This window comes from Ambystoma mexicanum, chromosome 3p (genome assembly GCF_040938575.1).
Source record: "Ambystoma mexicanum isolate Mex_15411 chromosome 3p, UKY_AmexF1_1, whole genome shotgun sequence".
Classification (NCBI taxonomy): Eukaryota; Metazoa; Chordata; class Amphibia; order Caudata; family Ambystomatidae; genus Ambystoma; species Ambystoma mexicanum.
The window spans coordinates 549,862,269-549,882,636 of record NC_090925.1 but is presented as its reverse complement, the minus strand read 5'-3'; the positions used below and the strand labels follow the sequence as shown (position 1 = coordinate 549,882,636).

Here is a 20,368-nt window from a genome sequence, read left to right as displayed (position 1 = left end):
TTGGCTCATATCAGTGTTACCTGCCACTCCCTTCGCAGACTGGGCTTCTCCCTCAATTTCAAGAAGTCCCATATGATGCCTTCCCAGTGGCTCCAGTACATCGGGGCTGTTTTGGGCACATCCTTGGGGAATTGCTCGCCACCCAGGGTGAGAGCTCATGACATTCTCCAGATGGTACCAAGTTTCAGAGTGCCCAGACTCTTCCGGCCTTCGACTTCATAAGGTTGCTCAGCCTCATGGCATCATGCAGTTTTCTGGTGCCAGAGGCCCGGCTGAGAATGCGATCCCTTCAGTGGGCTCTCAGGACTCAGTGGTCCCAGTTCGCAGGCAAGATGTCGGATCTCCTTCAGATTTCGGTCAGGGTCTCACAGGATCTTCTGTCGTGGGCCTGCGAGGAAAATCTTATGAAGGGAGAACCTTTTTGGCAACCATGGACGGAGATAACTTTAGTGACGGATGCTTCCCTCATAGGGTGGGGAACCAACGCCAATGATTTGTCAATCAGTGGTTGTTGGGCTCCATCGGAGTCCAGACTACACATCAATCTTTTAGAGCTGTGAGCAATCAGGCTAGCACTGCAGGCTTTCCTGCCATCTGTACGGGGAAAGAATGTCCTGATAATGATGGACAACACAGTGGCCATGCATTACCTCTACAAGAGAGTAGGCGTAGGGTCACTGTCTCAGTGCAGAGAGACAATGCAGCTCTGGTACTGGGCAATTCAAGAGGGAATCTCCATGGCGGCGGTTCACCTAGCCGGAGAGGAGAATGTGGCAGCGGATGCTCTTACAGGCAGAGCGCAGTGTACCACGAGTGGGAACTAGCTCAGGAAGTCCTTCGGGAGATCTTCGCCCTTTGGGGAACCCCTCAAGTGGATCTGTTTGCGACTGGTGCCAACCAGAAGTGCGAGCAGTACTGCTCAAGGGAATTTCCTCTGAGAGGAGCTCTAGGAGATGCGTTCATGGGGGACTGGGAATTCCCGCTATTGTACGCATTTCCTCCTGTCCCCGTCGTCACTCAAGTTCTCAGGAGGTTGAGACGGTTCAGGACCCACATGATCCTCATTGCTCCAGATTGGGCAAGGAGATTGTGGTACCCAGATCTTCTAAACATTTCCATCTGTCCTCTGATACGTCTACCCCAAAGAGAGGATTTTCTCTCGCAAGAGGAGGGTCAAGTTCTCCATCCAGAGGTCAGAACTCGCAATCTTCACGCATGGTTTCTGAAAGGTTGAGATACAAGGATTGGGACCTCCCGGATGACTTGATGGAGGTGTTGCTTTCGGCCAGGCGGCTGCAACAAAGACCCTGTACCGTTGCCGTTGGAATAAGTTCTGCGACTGGTGCAGGGAAAAGAATGTTAATCCTTTTCAATGTTCAACTCTGGATGTTCTATCCTTTTTCCTTCCTTTAGCACACAAGGTTCTTCAGGTGGAAACCAGCGCTCTCAATCTTTAAGCGATCAGCCGAAAAATGCTCTTATTTTAAGATTCCACTGGTTACTCAGTTTCTAAAAGGGCTCACAAATGTGTTCCCGCCATCATGGTTTCAGGTTCCAGTTTGGGACCTTAACTTGGTCTTAAAGTTTCTGATGGGTGCTCTATTTGAACCATTGCACTCATGTCCGTTAAGGTTGTGGACCTTTAAGACTATTCTATTGGTGGCTATTACATCTGCATGTAGAGTGAGCGAATTGCAGGCTCTTTCTTTCTCAGTCACCCTTTACTGTATTCCGCAAGAACAGGGTTGTGTTGAGTCAGACCTTCCTTCCTACCGAAGGTAAATTATACCGAAACAACCACACTGTGCCAATGTCCAAACAATATTGTATTTAATGCTTGGTTTGACAACATAAGTTGACTTCAGAACCCAGCTGGTTCTGAAGTCAACTTATTTTGTCAAGCCAAGCATTAAATACGATATTGTTTGGACATTGGCACAGTGTGGTTGTATCAGTGTAATTTTACTATTTATGTATGTAGGAGCATTAAGCGGAGGCTCCACAACCTGACACAACCACCCGCAGCTGGAGTCAGCTAGTATATGTTACATTATTTACTATTGTCCGGCTACAAGCACTGGGTTTTCAGTTCCTTTCTGCTTCTGGATGCTTACAATTCCTACCTAAATGTAGTATCAGACTTTCCCTTAAGTCCGAAAATTGTGCTATCTGCCTTCTATCCTCCTCCACATCCTAGTAAGGATGAGGAAAGGCTTCATAGGTTGGACCCTAGGAGAGCATTAAGCTTTTATATTTCCAGAATGTCCAAGAGAGTGGCCGACCAGCTCTTTATGCGTATGGAGGGCACAAGCTAGGCCAGGCTGTTTCCATGTCTTGGTGGATCATCCTCACTATTTCTGAATGCTATAGATTGGTGGGCATGGACCCTCCTGAGGGCTTGGACGCTCATTCCAGTGGGCATGGCTATGTCGACAGCCTTAAAAAGGGGTGTCCCTATCAAGAACATCTGTGATGCTGCAACGTGATCTTCGATACACACGTTTAATAGGCATTATTCCCTAGATATTTCCCATGCTCAGGATGTGGTGTTTGGTAAGGCAGTGCTTTACTCTGCCCTTTTATTTCTACGGTACAAAATTCTTTGGGAGTCTGTCAAAGATGAGGAATACGTTGGAGGACACAATCCATTCGAAGAACGAGTTACTTTCCCGTGGTAACGTTCTTTCGACTGGATGTTCCCCCAACGTATTCCTCATTGGCATCCCAACCTACCCCTCTGTAGAATTTCCCATGCTATTATAGCTATCGTTCCAACAAGGCTGAGTACGGTCAGGCCAGTTTTGTGGCTACTTCTGCTACACGAGAAGGGGGAAAAAAACCACAACTGAGGCAACAGGTGCCATGCATGCTACTTAGAACATCCGATGATGTCACCCTCGATGGAGGCCTTCGAAGGACATCGAGCCAACGCCATCGACGCAGAGCGCCCTCTGCCGAAAAATGTCCCAAGCAGCCAAGCTGTGTACTCTACATGTCAAAGATGAGGAATACGTTGGAGGAACATCGAGTTGAAAGAATGTTACCAGGGTTAAGTAACTTGTTCTTCTCACTGCCTCCTCTCCTTGATCTTTCTTTCCCTGCCTCCTCATTATTTCTACCACCTTCATCTTCCCCCTCCATTTTCCCTTGCTTGTTATACTTGTCCCAGGACTGTCCATACTCTCATCAAGTATGTCATCCTCTTCGGCCCCAGTGTGCAAGGGATTGTCTGGTTCTACCTCCAAGAGTCAGTCCGTAGCACAATCCAACACGACTACCAGCTCTGTAGCTGAAGGCGGCCAGCCTACCATCCGAGGTCGAGGTACAGGGCGATTCGACTACCGCCCTGTAGGCCGAGGGCTCAGTGCCTACCAAAGCCATCTGAGGTTTACACTTCTGATTCAGGTTCAAGATCCTAAGAGTGTCCTTCCATGTCTGATCCAGCATGTGGCACAGGGCCTTCGTGGCCTCGCACCGAGGGCATGGTGCAAGGCCCCAAGATGACGGACAAGTACGTGCCTGAGCCTGCTAGGCCGGCTGCTGGCCTGGATTTGGTTTTGGGCTTCCCTGGTCCTTCGCCCACAGAGGGGGCAGTGCAAGACGGTTCCAGTCCTCTTCCCTTGGAAAGCGGCGGCAGACTTTATGGTACAGGTGGTTGGTCTCTGCAAAGTTGCATCTACCCCTCACAGCCTTATGACTACATGTCACAGGCACCTAGGTGCTTTGATAAGGACAGGTGGCCCAGCGCTACTGAGGGCCTGGCCCCTCAGGATCTGGCAACTTGCAAGTATTACTTCTTTGAGCGCTTCCTCTCCCTCATGCGCTCCCTGCAAATGCCAGGACTCCTCAAGTGTATAGTCAAGGAAGTGATCCCACAGGTCCTGCCTCCCAGGCCTCTGGGCCCTCTGTTAGGCAGAATCCTGTGCAGTGCCCTTAGGGACCACTACACACAATTAAGACTACAGTTGGCAGTACAAGTTTTACCTTTGGTACAAGCCTGTACTACTATTTTAAAGTGGTAGCAGTAGCGGAGCAGCCAGGCTTATCTCAAGAGCATATGAGCAGTAGCAGCGATTACACAAAGGGACCACAATTACTGTGACACAAGCAAACACTGACTCAAGGTTTCAGGTAAAAAATAGAAGTACATTTATTTTTAAACCATTTGTTATAAACACAACACTTCTATTAATTCAAAAACCACACGTAAAATACACTACAACTAACCAATTCACTTTGTACAGTATACTTCAAGGTAAGTACCCTGTGTTTTAGCGGACTGGTGTTATGAAATAAAAGACGTTACCGGGAATACACTTGCGATCACTTTTTGACAGTAATGACAGTTCGGTCTTACTAAAGAAATGCGTATCCGCGGCAAGAACACACTTAGCACCTGAGATACCCAGAGGGAGTTGAGGGCAAAAATCATAGGCAATACTTTTGTCAAGGCAGACAGAATCAGAGAACACTCAGACAGAAATTCAAAAGTCAATAGGCCGGAGCCAGTGTCAAGTGGAACCGGGTTCCTGTTGTTGAGGATCACACAGTCGGATAGTTCACGATTCAGCGTAGCCAGGAGTACTTAGATATTGTCAACAGAGGAAGCAAAAGTTATAAGAAGGAGGGAAGACAAAGGCAAGCCTTGGAGGTGAAGAACAGGGATTCACCCTAATTCCTCGAGCAGAACACAGTAGCTTATTCAAAGAAGAAGCTGGTACCACGACAGTTGTTCATGGTAGTTTCCTCCAGACCCTCGGTTCCTGGAGCTTCGATCCGAAGGAGGACGTCTGGAGGGGTCTGCACCACACAGGGATGAAGCCGGCAGCAGCGACGGTAAATAAAAGGTGTGCTCCTTAAAAACAGGGGAGGCTCTTCAGATGGCTATCCGGACCACTACAGCTGTGTGCAGCGATTTCGACCACGAAGAGGATCCTCTGGCTGTAGAAGATGAGCTGGTTATCCCCACCAAGCTCAAGGGAAGAAGACTCTGGACTGGATCTTCTCTGGTCGTTGAAGGGTAGATAGTTCAGGACTGCAGCAGGGCTTCACCGGGACCGGATAGTTGCAGCAGTCAACTGCTTCGTTGCTTCTGTCCGGCCCGGACAACCACCTCAGCCAATCATGTCAAAGTCCGACTTGGGTTTGCTAGGATACCCTGTGCAGGGGGTGACTACACCCTTGCCTCACATTCAGCCCACCTAGACACCCAGGCGCCTAGAGGAGGGTTTCTTGGCAGAAGCCCGCCAAAAGACAGTGAACATAGGTTTGCCGCGCAAAGTAAAACACAAGAAGGACTTAAACAAAAAGAAATGGCGAATAAACCCAACCGGAGCCAAAAGAAAAGTATGTGGTCAAGCGGGTTTAAGTTCGAGGCTAATATAATAGCCTAAAACAATACCACGTTTATATAGTATAAACACGGTACAAATGTTAGGGTAGATACCACTGCCACCAGCCAAGTCTAAATGTTAAAAGAGCGAAACAATGCTCTAGGAGGATTAACCCTTTACAGTACTCCATGTAAAATGGGGTGTACTGGATCTGTGGTTAAATGACTAAAGTTAATGGCAACTTTACCCTTTTCTTGGGGACAGTAGTCAGCCTCAGAAATGGAGTTGGTGGGAAGTCTAAAAGACAACCCCGTGTCACTGTACTGAAGGTGCTGTGTAACACACAAAAGAAGGGGGCTACTGAAGTGGTGTACTCCAGAGTCCACAATCGGAACAGATGAAATACACATGGCAAAACACAGGTAAGAGTGGGAAAAAGGGGTACACTCTTACCAAGTGGAAAAAAATAAACTCCAGAGATCCATCAAAGCTGCTGGGGGACTCACTAGATAAGGGAAATTAGCCAATGAATGATAATTCTCCCTAACACCCTCCTCCAGTGCTCTCTGTGACATTGCCTGTTCCTCGTCCGATACAGGCTGTGGGGGTGCTTCAAACCCCTCTGCCTCCTTCTGTATCACCAATGCCTCCCCCGCAGCAGCCAATGGATCCACAGCTATCTTTGGGTCTGCATCAAGGGGGTACCCCTATGGGTCTGGTGTCTCTGGACCCAGACTCCCCTGTCTGGGGGAAAAAAGGGGAGGTGGAGATGATGACGACGCCCAGGACGATGAACCCTTCGCATTCGTAAAGGCTTTTCATGACTGCCTTCAGGGCCTTGCAGAGTTCTTTGGGGTCTCTCAGCCATAGGAAGGAGTCGGGAGTACAAGCAGAGGTTTAGGCCAGGCACTCCACAAGCCGCTCAGGGATTCTGCTCCAGAATGATGTCCTGCAGGTGGCAAGAAAGTTCTAGGAGAATCCCGGGTCCAACGCACCGATGAACAAGAAATTCGACAGCCCGTTCAGGCATCTGGATGGGGAGCCAGTCCTCCTGGCCTCCCACCCTCAGCCACACTCTTCAGTTGTGGTGGCAGCCTCCTTGTATTTTAAACCATAGTCTTTGTCTTCCTCTGTAGGAGCCGCCTCAAGTTGTCTGTCCATTGAGGATAAAGCCTGCGAGTCTTTCACCAAACGTTGCTACGTCATATCAGAGCTGCCTTTGCGGCAGGCTAATGCTGACACCCTCATAGCTGCGGCAAACCAGAAGCTATGGTGAGAGCTTGGGGAGTTCCTGCCTGACATCCGTCTGGAGACGCATGCTTCCTTTAAGGCTGGCCTGGCAGACGCCCAGGCAGTTGCGCAGGATGTCATGGAGTCTTCGGTCTCCCACATCGACACAGCCAGCAGAGGGCTATGCCTGTGGATCAAGATGAGATGGACAGCGTTGATGCATGCCACTAAATTGTCATTGGATGTGCAAGACTGAATCCTGGATCTTCCTTTTGAGGGCTCAGATCTTTTTCATTGTCCACCTATGACGAGTTGACTAAAAAGGAGACTTCTACACAGACTGCCAAGTCCTTGGCCATTCTGATTAAGCCAGGGCAGAAGTCCTTCCCTCAGTCTCAGGGCAGGACCGAGTTCAAACCCTTTGTTTTCACTGGCTAAAACGGGTTTCGGGATCGTGGTGCACAGAGACCTGACAGGTCACCCAGTGACCACAGGAGGAAGCAGCAGAGGACTTTACATGTTTTTTTCCGCTCCCCTCCCACCTCAGATGCTAAAAACCAGTGACGTGACGGTCAGTGAACACAGCTCGCCTGTAGAGCGCCGTCCGGCTCTCTTCCAGGACAGCTGGAAGCATTGTGGAAACATTGTGTCAAGAGCCCTTGAATCCTTTCTATAGTCTCCACGGACGTCAGCCTTCCTCTTCCCCTACCATCCTCTCCTTCAGATAGGGTCCCTGGCCCTTTTACGGGAGAGCCTTTTCTCTTTTGAGGATGCAGGCATTGGAACTGGTTCCTCAGTCAGACGGGTGCTCCGGCTTCTACTGCAGGATTTTTGCGGTACCCAAGAACAACCTGGCTGGCTTTAGGGTAGTCCTGGACCTGTCATTTCTCAACTTGTCTTTGCTGCTCGAGCCCTTCAAGATGATCACGCCCGCGCACGTAGCTGAGTGTCTGTGTGCCTGGGACTGGATGTATTTCCTAGACCTCCAGGATGCCTACCTTCATGTTCCCATCTACCAGCCACACCAGAAATGTATGTGGTTCACAATCCTGTCGCACCACTTCCAATACAAGGTGCTGCCTTTCGGCCTCAATTCAGCTCCCCGTTTGTTCATGAAGCTGATGATGGTGGTGGCTGGTGTCCGCCTTGAGGGCCATCACTTATACCCTTATCTGGACGACTGGTTGGTCAGGGCCAGCTCTCCCAAGGGGGCGGGGCATTCCTGCCAACGGGTGGCAGACTTTCTTCACCAGCTGGGCTTTTCCCTCAACCGGCAGATGTCGCAGCTGTCTCCCACCCAGAAGCTGGTGTTCCTTGTAGTGCGCTGGGACACAACAGTTCAGCGGGTGTTCCCCACGCCGGAAAGTCTCTTTTGCCTCTGCAAAGTGATAGGGCACTTTCTGGCCAACTCGACCACCTTGGCATGGTGTTCAGCACCTTTTGGCACTGATGGCAAGATGAGGTGCTCCAGCTCCGCCTAGCAGCCATTTGGGACCAGGAGACTGGGGTCTCAGTCTGACAGCATCCCAATCCCCCCGCTCCTCCTCCTGGATCTTTGCTGGTGGCTGGTGGATGTCAATGTGGCAGTGGGAGCCCCCTTTAACCGGTAACCGGCCAGAGCCCACTCGGGTGGTGATGACTGATTCCTCGCTTTCGTGTTGGGGGGGGGGGGGAGACTCTGGAGTGCTACTACATTCATTGTGCGTGGTCCAAGGCAAAAGCCCTCTTGCAAATCAATCTGCTTGAACTCAGGGCAATGGGCCTGGCACTCAAGGTGTTTCTGCCTCATCAATGTAAATAAGGCTTGGTATCAAAGTAAGACAGACACAAGTGACCCCAGTTCAAGGGTGTTTATTGAGCTTTCAAAGAGGGTTGATAAACGCTTATCTAAACCTAAATCTACGATGGGAGCAAGCTACAGCCATCAAATAATAAAGAATGCAGTCCTAGTGGAGCCTTGTTAAATAAAAGGGGCCTATACTAAAAAAAAACCTATTGCCAATCCTTACTACTAGTTAGAAAATGGTGGAAGGTGCAGTTCATAGAAGGAAAGAAGTGTTCACAAAATGATAATCGGGATATGTGGGCAGATGGCCTCCGTTCCCCATGTTTTCAGCACGGGGCAAGGCAGTTCACCCTGAGCAAAGCGCACACTCTGGCGTCTGCAGTACGAGCATACAATGGCAGTTCCAGAATCGGGGCCTTCCATGCTCAAGTCTCTTGTTTCATCAAAGTCTCCTGTTTCAGAGGGCCTGATGTACAAAACAAAAACATAAAGTTCCTTTCTTCTTGTAACTAAACAATCTTGGATGTTTCTCCCTGGATCCCCCTCAGCCGGTCTCAGATCCCTTTTCCTTGTATATTTCCAAAACTGTTCCTTTTTGGGTGACTCACGGTTCACCCCGGACCCTCCTCAGCCGGGTTCAGATCCCTCCTCAAATTCAGCTAGTCTCCCTCAGTCTGGTTCAGACCAATTGTAATTCACTTTATACGTATCAAAGGCTTTCGATTGTGCACAGATTTTAGTTTGGCCCGCTACAGGACCACTTTGATTCAAAGTTCTTTTCGGACAATGCAGTTCCCCTTCAGTGAGATACTCAACCGAGACATTTGAATGAGCACCCCCCTTGGTGCTGGACCACTGTGGATACGGTATCTGCTTTAGCTTTCAACAGTTCATTCACTCATTTAGTTTCCACTTGTTCGCAACTCTGAACACATGAGCTTCAAACACAGTCCTTTGTGGAATTCTTCATACATGTCGCCGCTTGCAACCTTGGTTGAAACATAGGGTGATTTTGTAGGGGTTGCTCCGACTCACTGACTGTGCTGCTTTTACTGGTGTTGCTTTCGTGCAAGAGCCAAATACAATACCACAGCGGCAATGGCTCCTCCCAGCCTGGCTTATCGACACAAGAGCACTCCGAATACCTTTGATGCACAGCGTAGGTCTTAGCTTCAGTTCCTTGTTTTAGGCTTCTCACTTTCCAAGGCTCGTGAAAATAGCGGTTTCTAGAGGTCAAGGGTGCTTCCCTCCTTGAAATCCTCTCCGGTCTTGCTGCCTTTCTCGTTTTAAATCGCCACCTTGGAACTGCTGCGTCTTCATGTGCTTTTCCTCGCTTCGCTCAGAATGTGCTTTCGTGTTCCGCCTTTTATCCATGTGGGGAAGTGTAATGGGAGTCAGGTGTGTGATAAGTAATTGCCTGACCTTGCCTGACTAAGATGTTGGGTCATGACAGGTATACAGCTCTGGTGTTAGTCGGTTGTTGCTCATGATGAACTGTCCATGAGAAAGTGAGGGTGGGGTGATTGAACTTCCAAGTATCCTACCTGGTAGGATGGGGAAAAGGTGGTATAGGAAAGGGGATACCGCGTTTCACCCTTCAGTGTCCCACTTCCTCTCTCCGAAGACCCATCCATCCAGGTGATCCTCCCGCACCCATCCCCCAACCCTCTCTACTCTACATGGAGGTGCTGGCGATCTGGGAATGGACCCTTTCCTCGGGCCATCGACCCGGGGACAGCAATGTGGAAGCGAACCAGCTCTGCTGCTTGGGGTTGAACACCTACCACTGAGAGTTGCACATCAAGTCCTTGTTGCTCCTGTTCCATAGATGGGGGTTTCTGGATCTGGACTTATTTGCATCTCCTCTGAATTCCAAGCACCCCTGGTTTGCCTCTTGGGTGGGCTGGGTCTCTGTGGGACACGGCCGCAGGTGCTATGCATTTCCTACACCGTTCTGGGCATCGGTGGGCTGCAGCCTCATCCCGGTTGCCCCACACTGTCCATTGAGGGTATTTTATTAATTTATTGATTGGGTATTTATAATGCTCCTATTCAGTGTGTTTCGAGGGGCAACAAGACAAGAGATGGGGTGGGGGGGTGGCAAAAAGAAAAAATCCTAACAGGCCTTGTGACATTCGCAACATGCAAGGCCAGTAAGAGAAGTTCAGGGTAGGGAGTGCCGGTCTGGATGGGAGGGCCTGTGAGAAAAAGGAGTGCCAGGGAAGGCCAGGTGGACAGAGCCAGGGGAAAGCAGAGAGTGCAGGGGAAGGAAGGTCTACGAGCTAAGTGCAAGGTAAAGGGCTGGAAGGGCTATAAGGGTGCAGGCCCAGCAGGCAAGTTAGTGGGGGCCTGGAAGGGCAAGTGCAGGTTGAGGGGGGGAGAGAGGGTCTGGGAAGACCAAGTAAAGGGGTTGACTGGAATGGGGGGGCATGATGCCCTGAAGTCTCTGAAGGAACCAGGCAGCCAGTCAAAAAGAAGATGGGGACATTAGCAGGGGAGGGGGGAGAGGGAGGAAGAGCGGAAAAGGAAGGTCTTGAGAAGCTTCCAGAACTTAAGGAGAGTTTGGGAGGGGCAGCGAGGCCATTCCAGAGGGAGGCACCTGCGGAAGAGAGAGATCCACCTCCCACTCTCTGCTTGGAAAAGCGTCTGATCTGCAGATAGTTGGAGCTAGACAGCCAAAGGGCTCTAGCGGGAGGCATTTAGGGAGAGAAAGTTGAATGTAGAGGGCTCCCAGGCCCCAGAAAGCATTGTGGATGATGCAGTGGGTCTTGAACTTGATCCTTGCAGCAATCTGGAGCCAGTTAAGAGATTTTAGAGCTGGAGATATGTGGTCCCTGGGCTTGAGGCCAAGGAAAAATCCTGCAGTTCTGTTCTGGATTAGTTGAAGAGGGCAAAGGGAGAATTTTGGCATGTTTATTGGATCTACTGCAGTTGTGCTCCCAGGGACCGGTCCATCTTTCGATCCACAGCAGGGGATTCCTGATGCAACAGGGCGGACTATCGAGCTCCCGGCCTGGCTGGCCCTAGTCCCCTGGTTCCAGACCATCTGCGACTGCACCTTGCTCAGTTCTCTGACGGTAACTGGGACATCATTCAGGAGGCCAGAAGGCCTGCTACGCGGGCTCATTACAAGAGTAAGTGGACAAGATTTTGCCACTGGGCAGGCGACAAGGGGCGTGACTTTCTCACCTGCTCCCTGGATGATGTGCAGGCTTTTTTACGCACATCTGGCCTGTTCTGTCATTCAAGGCTGATACCTGCTGCATCTATCTGGCGGCCATAGGGGCCTACAAGAATTCCCCAGTGCATGATTTTCCAGCGGCCAACCCAGAGGTTAAGGCCCTCCTTAAAGGGTTGTCTGGTCTCTTTCCTCCGGTACACAGACCTGGTTCTTGCAGTGCAAGCCTTTGAGCCACAGGCCTCAGTGGACATCAGGCTGGTTGCACTGAAGACTGAATTGCTGATGGCGCACACTTCGGCTTCAGGGTCAGCGAACTGCACGCTTTATCATGTGAGCCCTTCACCACGTTTCATAATGACAAGGTCATCTTGCACACCCATCCACATTTTTTGCCCACGGTAGTCTCTCCATTCCATTTGAATCGGGAGAGCTGTCTGACGGTGTTCTTTCCAAACCCACAGTCGGATGCTGAAATGACTTTGTATTCCTTGGACCTCAAGTTCTACCTCTATGACAAAATCTTTCAGGAAGTCTGAGGCATTGTTCATAATGTTTGGGGGCACATCTCCCGGCACCCAGACTTCCAAAACGTCTATCGCCTTTTGGATGGTCCAGCCCATTTCAGAGGCGTACACAGCCATGGGCAAACAAGTACCTGAAAGGATTCATGCCCATGCGGTCAGAGCTAAGGCCACGGGCATCGCGTTTCTTTTTGGGATGTCATCAGCAGGGTGGCTACTTAGGCCACTCTGTCAGCGTCTTGTAAGCACTGTTCCCTGGATACCAGCTCTAGGCGAGATGCAGAGCTCGGTCCAGCAGTTCTGAAGAACCTTTTTGCTTCGTCATAGATATGAGACCGTTTTCACAGCTCCACCCTATGGTCTTGATCGGTGGAATCACCCAAAAGGATGGAGGATAGGGGACGGATGTATGAGTAATGAAAGTTACTCACTCTAGTGACTAGAGTACTCCTAGTCCTTACTCCCTTTTCCTCCATATGTCCCAAACCAGCTTCCCCCGTTTGTATGCCACAGGTTAACTAGTTCAGTATAGCCAGGCATTAAGGCATCCAATATGTTAAAAAGGGGATTGAGGTGAGGCGCTGGAGGTTGGGGCCTTGAGGGGGACTTTTCTATCTGCGTGCTGGACTAAATTTAAAGGGAAAGCTCCATTTATTTTGCTGCCAAAGGTTCCAGTACTGTCCCTATGTTGGGGTACGCCCACAAGGATGGAGGAAAGGGGACTAAGGACTACTGGTATACTAGTCACTACAGTGAGTAACTTTAATTTGCTGTTTTCATGTAAATGTTGTGCTTGGTAGACGTTTTAACCAGTACTCGTCCCGGCACTTATGCAGAACAGTCATTTCATGGCACAGCTTATGTACTTTTTCTTGTAATTATTTTTTAGCAATATAAATATTTTGTTGATAAAGAGGGTTTACGCTCATCATTAACATATTTTGAATATACAAATTGTTCCTCAGTCCTTTCATGATTGAAGGGATTATTTCACTCAACAGAACAGAGACAATAATTATAGGTATGCCTTCTTGGTAAGTGCTTACTTTGCTGTTTATATATAGTTTAGGATTAGGATTACGTCAATATTTGGACTTTGTACCAATCACCCCATGTTGCACGATTCCCTTCATTTTAGTCTGAAATCTTGTGTATTCAATTTAATTGTTCTTCTTGAAAATGAATTTAAAAAATGTTACTGATCATTACAAATATATTTTTGTAGCTTACTTACATGGAGGCCGTCAGGAATGGAGGACGATTCTTCAGAAAAGCACTTTGTAAGTTCTAGTTTTCTTATTTTTAGATTTACACATTTCCCCTAGAACATTCTTAAAAATTCCTCTGTTTGGTTAGTATCAAATGGTAGTAACGGTCCTTGGCCTTTTGACTATGATCAGCTGTAATGAGATAGAATCTGACTCATGCTTATGCAGATAAAGTAGAGATCTAGACACAGAGAGGGGGCAGTTCAACAGTACTAAATGTTGTCATTCAGTGTAATACAGTGCCTTTGATTAACTCATTTTTCACAGTGAGGATTTTCAAATCGCACATCAAAACTGAATCAATTTATTAAAAACGCACTAGCAACCATGATCTTAACAATTTTCATTGATGATAAACAAAACATTATTTTTAGCATTTATTTCTATTTTATGTGTATTTGTAATGACCAGTCTGTCTGCACTTTGGGTAAGAGGAGGGGCAGTAAATGAGCAGGCATTGCTGAACCTTTAAATGTGTTTAATTCTTTCTTCTGTCTGGGGTAATTATATGATAAAACTTTGGTATTAAATTTCACTTTTAACAAAACATTGATATTTTATCTTGTTTGCACAGAAATAAGCACACATTGCTGTTACCCTTTTATGCCAAAACATGAATTACATAGAACCTAATTGGGCAAGCTCTCAATTTTACAATTTCTAAACCATGTCCAAATGTGACAAACCTAGTTGAAAAGCCACCCATAGTGCCTAAAAGTACCACAACAGGTAAGGAGGAACGGTTTCAAAGAATTGTTAGAGTTCAATAAAGAGTCTTTGCTAGAGGTTGGACCGGGTTGGGCATTATACCCTGTCGGGGGTTCCAAGGACCCCTCTCAAACTAGTGTAGTGCAGCCTTCCATGGCCATGCCAGAGCCAGACTTAACCCAAAGGTGCTGTGCGGGAGCTCAGAGGGACCACTGTCCTTGGCTCTTGGGTATGTTTGGAGTCATACATGGGTATTGGTACCACTTTCCTTTTCCGGTACCCATCAGCCACTGGCCTGGCCAGGTCTAGCTCTAATTTTTCAGGGGATTCCCCAGAGGCATGGCCAAGAGAACAACCTTGTGTCTGAATGCAAGGGACTACAGTTATCAGCATGCAACAAACCTCTCATAATCATGTAATGGGTAATTGGCCCGGTAAGGAGCCCATTGCAGAGAAAAACTACCAGCACCACAATGCAACGGGTCCAACTGACAAAACCCGGCCCGGTACAGAAGGAAAGAAGTCGTGGCTCTCTTACAAATAAACTGTTCCCCTGGTGCCAAATGGGAGCCCCAACACCGACCCTACAATCCCTAGACTGACTGCAGTGGTGCAGCAACGATGGCACTAGAAACAGCAAGGGGGCCATACAATACTAGTGGAGTCCAGGTAGCACTGCCCAAACCCTTTTTGGGCAAGGGCGAATCGAGTACATGAGGGTGCTAGAGGACAAATGATGCCGGAGATCGCAAGGCAGGCTGAACAGAAATAAACACTGAAAAGCGAGAGGAGCTAAAGGCCCTTTTGAAGTCTTCCAGGGAAAATTCCATCTGACAAGGGGAGGAGATGTGAGGAGTTGGAAATAGATGAAAAAGGGATTGTCCAGTGGAAGCAGCTGACTCAAGCCCTTAATGGGTGCTCGGAGAACTTTAGAGACCGGAAGGAAGAGCTTTAAAAAGCCAGTAGTCCATCTGCATGGAGAGGTGTTTGAGTGAGGTCTGAGGAGGATCAGGAGGACCAAGAGACAAGAGAGGAATGGGCAGCAGTTGGAAGAGGACTTGGAGGAGTGTTTTGTAGAGGGTGAATCTACAGTGTTGAGATTGAGTGAGAGGTATCCGTTTTGTTGTATGTTTGGATGTGAGAGAAAGTGTTTGAGAGAAAGTAGTGATATCAAGAGATTTAGGTGAGGTGGGAGTGGGGACAGGTGGGAGGCGGAGAGTGGAGGGAGGCAAAATGAGAAACGCGGTAAGTCAAGGAGGATCAAGAGATAGGGGGAGAGAAAGAAGTGGAGTAGAGAAGAGGGGTTCCTGGGGAGATTGAGGATAGGGAGTGAAAGACTGTCATGAATGCCATCCTGCTCAACCGTCTCCGTTATAATCTGGGTATCATCGATCAGGCCCTGGGTTTGGCTGACCACCTCCCTCGCCGATCGACCCTCCCAGGTCCAACTTGGGTTCTTCCTCTCCTCTATCTCTAACTCTGGTGTTCCCCAGGGGTCTAACCTCTTTCCCTGGTTGTTCAACCAATATCTGGCACTTTTTGCCCACTGCATTTCCGCTCTCTACCAGAATTGTCAGTGCTATGCGGATGACACTCAACTCATTTTCAGGCTCCCTTCCGCCACCTCTTCTCCTTGTCTCATCTTTGACTGACTGTCCGCGATCCAGGAGTGGTCTGCCGCCAATGATCTATCCCTTAATGCCAGTAAGACTGAGATTCTCCTCATCGGTACACCTGTTCCCTCCTTTCCTGTCACTCTCTGGCCGGCCTCTCTTGGCCCTCTTCCTGTTCTCACCTCTGAGGCTAAAAACCTCAGGGTCATCTTCGACTCCACACTTTCCTTCTCTCCTCACATCTGATATCTCTAAGAAGTCACACTACCAGCTGCACCTCCTCAGAGGTATTCTTCCTTTCCTTTCCTTTGCCCAGAAGCTCACTTTCTCCAGAGCTCTTGTTCTCTCTAGGCTGGACTACTGCAACAGCCTCTTTCTAAATCTGCCTGCCTCTACTCTCCGCCCTCTGCAACTCATCCAAAACAGGACTGCAAGTCTTGTCCTTGGCCTCAAGCCCATGGATCACATCTCTCCAGGACTGAAATCTCTGCACTGGCTCCCATTGGCGGCGAGGATTAAGTAAAAAAAAACCTGCTGCATTGTCCACAAGGCCTTCTGGGGCCTGGACCTCAATACCTTCAACTCTCTCTTCCTAAATATCTTCCTTCTCAAGCTCTTAGCTCATCTACCTCCAGCTCCCTCAGGGTCAGTCGCTTTCTACAAGCAGCGAGTAGGTGGTAGATCTTTCTTCTGCTGCGGCCTCCTTCTGGAACAGCCTCCCTGCCTCTCTGAAACTTGAGGAGAACCATCTCTGGTTCCGGAAATACCTCAAGACCTTCCTCTTTGCTTCTGCTTTCTCTCCACCTCGCCCCTGCTGATCTCCTGGCTGAATCTGAAATTGCACTGCTTACCTCTGATCTCTGTCCCAGGTCCCCTCCCTGCCAGTTGCAAAACTGCACTGCCCCCTGGCAACCCTTGCACTCTGGGACTGTTTCTGTATCCCTACAGCCCCTACCAGCACTTGCCACCAGCTGGCCGCATTTCATTTTTTATTGTCTTATCTATTTTACTGTTATTCTATGTTTTAGTTGATATATTCAAGGACACTATCACACAAGCGGTCAACTTGTTTGCCCCTCTTGAAGAGAAGAAGGAAAAAAAATCTCTACACTCTAACTCTTGGTTCACGTAAGAGCTTAAACACCTACGTAATGTCAAATGCCAGGCCTTAAAAAACTGGCAGACTAACCCCTGTGTCACAGCCAAAGAAAGTTTCAAAAATAGTGCTAAGAAGTACAAAGAAGCCATCTTTATAGCCAAATCGGAAGTCTACAATAGCCGAATAGCGCAAGCCAACTCCCAATCTAAAGAACTCTTCACTATCTTTAAGGAACTCATTGACCCCTCGATCTCTACGGATGAAATTATTAAGGATGAAGCTTGGTGCAACAGTATACAAACTGCTATGCTAAAAAAAATTGAAACACTACAGAACAAAATTCTATCACATTACCAAACCCTTCTCAATCAGAATAAAGGCCAGCCAGTTTGGTCCCCACACAGGAGCAAAAATACCAATTTTCCCAAATTCGCATTTAAAGACATTACGGAAACAAACAGAAGTCATTGACATTCTTAAACATCTCAAACCATTGCAATGTAAGGGCGATGTATGCCCCCCCAATATTATTAAGGATTGTGCCGAGCCACTGGCCCCTCTCCTTACCGCTTTCATTAATGCCTCATTTAAATCGGGCGTCGTCCCTAACAGCCTTAAGAAGGCATGGATGCGCCCCTTCTTAAAAAAACCTACACTAGACCCCTCCCAACATAACAATTACCAGCCTATAACAACCGTCCCATTCCTACTCAAACTACTAGACAAAGCCGCTCACACCCAGATCCAACTCTATCTAGAAACCAACTCCATCCTAGGCAAAAGGCAGTCAGGTTTTCACAAGGGGCACGGCACGGAAACCGCACTGTTAGATCTAAAAAAAAGCAAATAACTCAAATCCTAGACAACGGCAAGCCTGCCCTCCTCCTCCTCCTTCTTGACCTTACGGCAGCGTTAGATCTTGTGGACCACAAAACTCTCACATCACATCTCACCCATGATACTCACTTCTCCGAGCATGCTGCCACCTGGATCACTTTCCTAGAGGGGAGAGCGATGAAAGTCTTTTCCAACAGGGCTCATGCTACGCCCACCATCATCCACTGCGGCGTACTGCAGGGATCATGTACTGCTCCCACACTGTACAATCTCTTCACTAAGCCTCTCTTTGACAGACTGGAAGCACTTGGGATTGCATACACTAACTATGCTGATGACACCCAAGTGCTCCTTCCCCTAACCGGTTCATACACCCAAGATACCAACACCCTTCAACATATCTATGCCACCATACAAGCATGGATGGCCACCAATGGCCTCTGCCTCAATGGGGATAAGACTGAGATCCTCCTCCTTGGCCAAAAATCCACCCTAGCCAACCTAGACTGTCTCTAAACTAATTTCAACATCGACAACTGTACCATTCCAGTGCTAACATCTGTTAAGACATTAGGGGTGCATCTAGATGCCACGCTGTCCATGAACAAGCAAGTCAGCGCTATAGTTTCTGCCTCCGCCCACGGCACCAACTCATCAACGCCATCAAACCCTTCCTAACCAAGGTCAACTGTCTCTCTATAGCCAGAGCTACTATAGGAGCCAAGCATGACTACTGCAACGCTCTACTCGCTGGCTCTTCCAAAAAAAAACATAAACAGGCTCCAAACCACTCAAAATAATGCACTGAGAGCAGCCCTAAGCATACCAAAAAGAGATCACATCTCGCAAGCTAGAAAAGATGCACACTGGCTCCCAGTCAAAGACTGCATCACATTTAAAATTCTCGCCACTGCACACAAATACATCAACCTCACGCACCATCCTACCTCTCAGAAACAATATCTAGACCCACCTCAACTCTGCCCACTAGAATCTACTACACAAACTTACCATCCCACGCATCCACAGAGCCAAAGCTGGAGGAATAGGCTTCCCGTACCTAGCCCCCAAGCTATGGAATGCGCTCCCTTCTGAACTTAGAGCAGAAACGTCCCTCTTTGCTTTTCGCAAAAAGCTCAAAACTGCTCTCTTTAATTAAAGATACAAACTGTCTGTTTCCTCCATAAGTACTCGCTGCTTTCAACATTGTAACTCAGTTTTGTTTTCTGTTCCTTGTAACTAAGTTGTGACCTCCTTTTTACTACTACCTATGTAACTAAGCTGTTCATCCCCTTATGTAACCAGAGCCACGATGCTCTCGAGTTGTTGCGCGCTTTACAAATCCGAATTAATCAATCAATAAATATGTACTGCCGCCTCCCCTCTCCCTCCACTCCCCCCCCCCCCAACTCCCTCCCCTGCACTTGCGCAATTTCAATGTCACCTGGCATAGTAGGATTATTGTCTGTTTCCCCTCCCTTGCGTCGTTGCGCCTGGAAACACTTGTGTATAGGTACGTTATAAATGCCATATCATATCATGAAAGGAAGGATACAACAGGACAATCGGACTATCCTGCCTTAACTCGCCATGCAAGTCCCTGATCTATTAATGGCTAGTCGTTTGAGAGTAGGGTATTCAGGTTAGGGAGGTGGGAGCCCCTTTCAATGTTGAAAGCACACTGGGACCGCCCCTAGACCGAGAGCACCAATTGCCTTTTCTTGTATGGTATTTTATCATAAAAACTGATAATAATAACTTATTTATATATCACTTTTATCCAAAGAGCTTTACATACAACATTTGCATATCCAATTATTATTGCTCAATCGAAATTGGTATTCATTTTATCGACCTCGGAAAGGATGAAAGGCTGAGCCAACCTTGCCGGGATTCGAGCTGAAAATCTGACACAGATCACAGCAGCGAGTGCTCAACCTGCTGAGCTATCTTACAGCACGATGTTCATGTTACTTATTGAGAATCTTGTCAACTGGGAAAAATGCAATCCGAGGTAATTAAAATACCTTTCCTAACTAGGCCAGAAAGAGGTTTTGAAGGAGACTGTTATGCCTATAATGCAGATGCCACTTTTGGCAGTAATCTAACTTTTTGTGGAAATGTCCAAATGAGCATTTTCTGGCGTTAAGGCGAGTTTAATTCACAGATGACCCTTAGTGATGAAGAGGGCCCCAAAGGTGGAGTTTCAATTGAAGGAGAAACTAGCTAGCAAAGCCAGCAAGTCAAGAGAGCAATTCCCTGGATCCAAAAAGCAGTTCTGCCGAAGGCGTTTTTTACAGTTCACATAAGCTATCACTCTGCATGTTTTTTGATGACCACTATAGGTTCCAATGCTGATGCACCTGTACATGAAGGACCACAATACTATGCATGTATAATTATTAATGTTGCGCACCACTGACCCGGAGGCTTAAGGGCGCACCACAAGAAACGGACATAGAGCTAGGATGTCAAAAGGTCATAAGATTATTTCTGTAGGGTGTACACAAGCAAAGGTCAAGAGTAGTTATGTCATCTTTATCTGAACAAGAGCATCTTATGTCTTTTTCTGAACACAGTTGAAGATTTCTCTTTCCTCATCTCGGAGGGGATAGCATTCCATGCCGCGGGGGGCTGCTACAAAGAATGCTCCTTTCTTTACCCGACAGTCTGTATATTTTGACTCTTAGTTGATTAGTATTGTTACGTCCATTTAGTTTAGTCTCTAAAACTTCACTCTGGTAGAAAGGTTTACTATCGAAGAGGTCAATTATTGAAGGTTCAGCATCTTC

The 20,368-nt window shown here is 48.0% G+C and overlaps 1 protein-coding gene across 1 annotated transcript in view; it reads left to right on the top strand.

Moving 5' to 3' along the window:
- ARFGEF2 (ARF guanine nucleotide exchange factor 2) overlaps positions 1 to 20,368 on the top strand; it is a 2,106,550-nt gene that overhangs the window by 1,480,575 nt on the left and 605,607 nt on the right. The window contains exon 33 of the mRNA XM_069651280.1: positions 13,277 to 13,331. Within this exon, the coding sequence (XP_069507381.1) occupies positions 13,277 to 13,331 (55 nt within the window). The remainder of the gene's footprint in view (positions 1 to 13,276; positions 13,332 to 20,368) is intronic.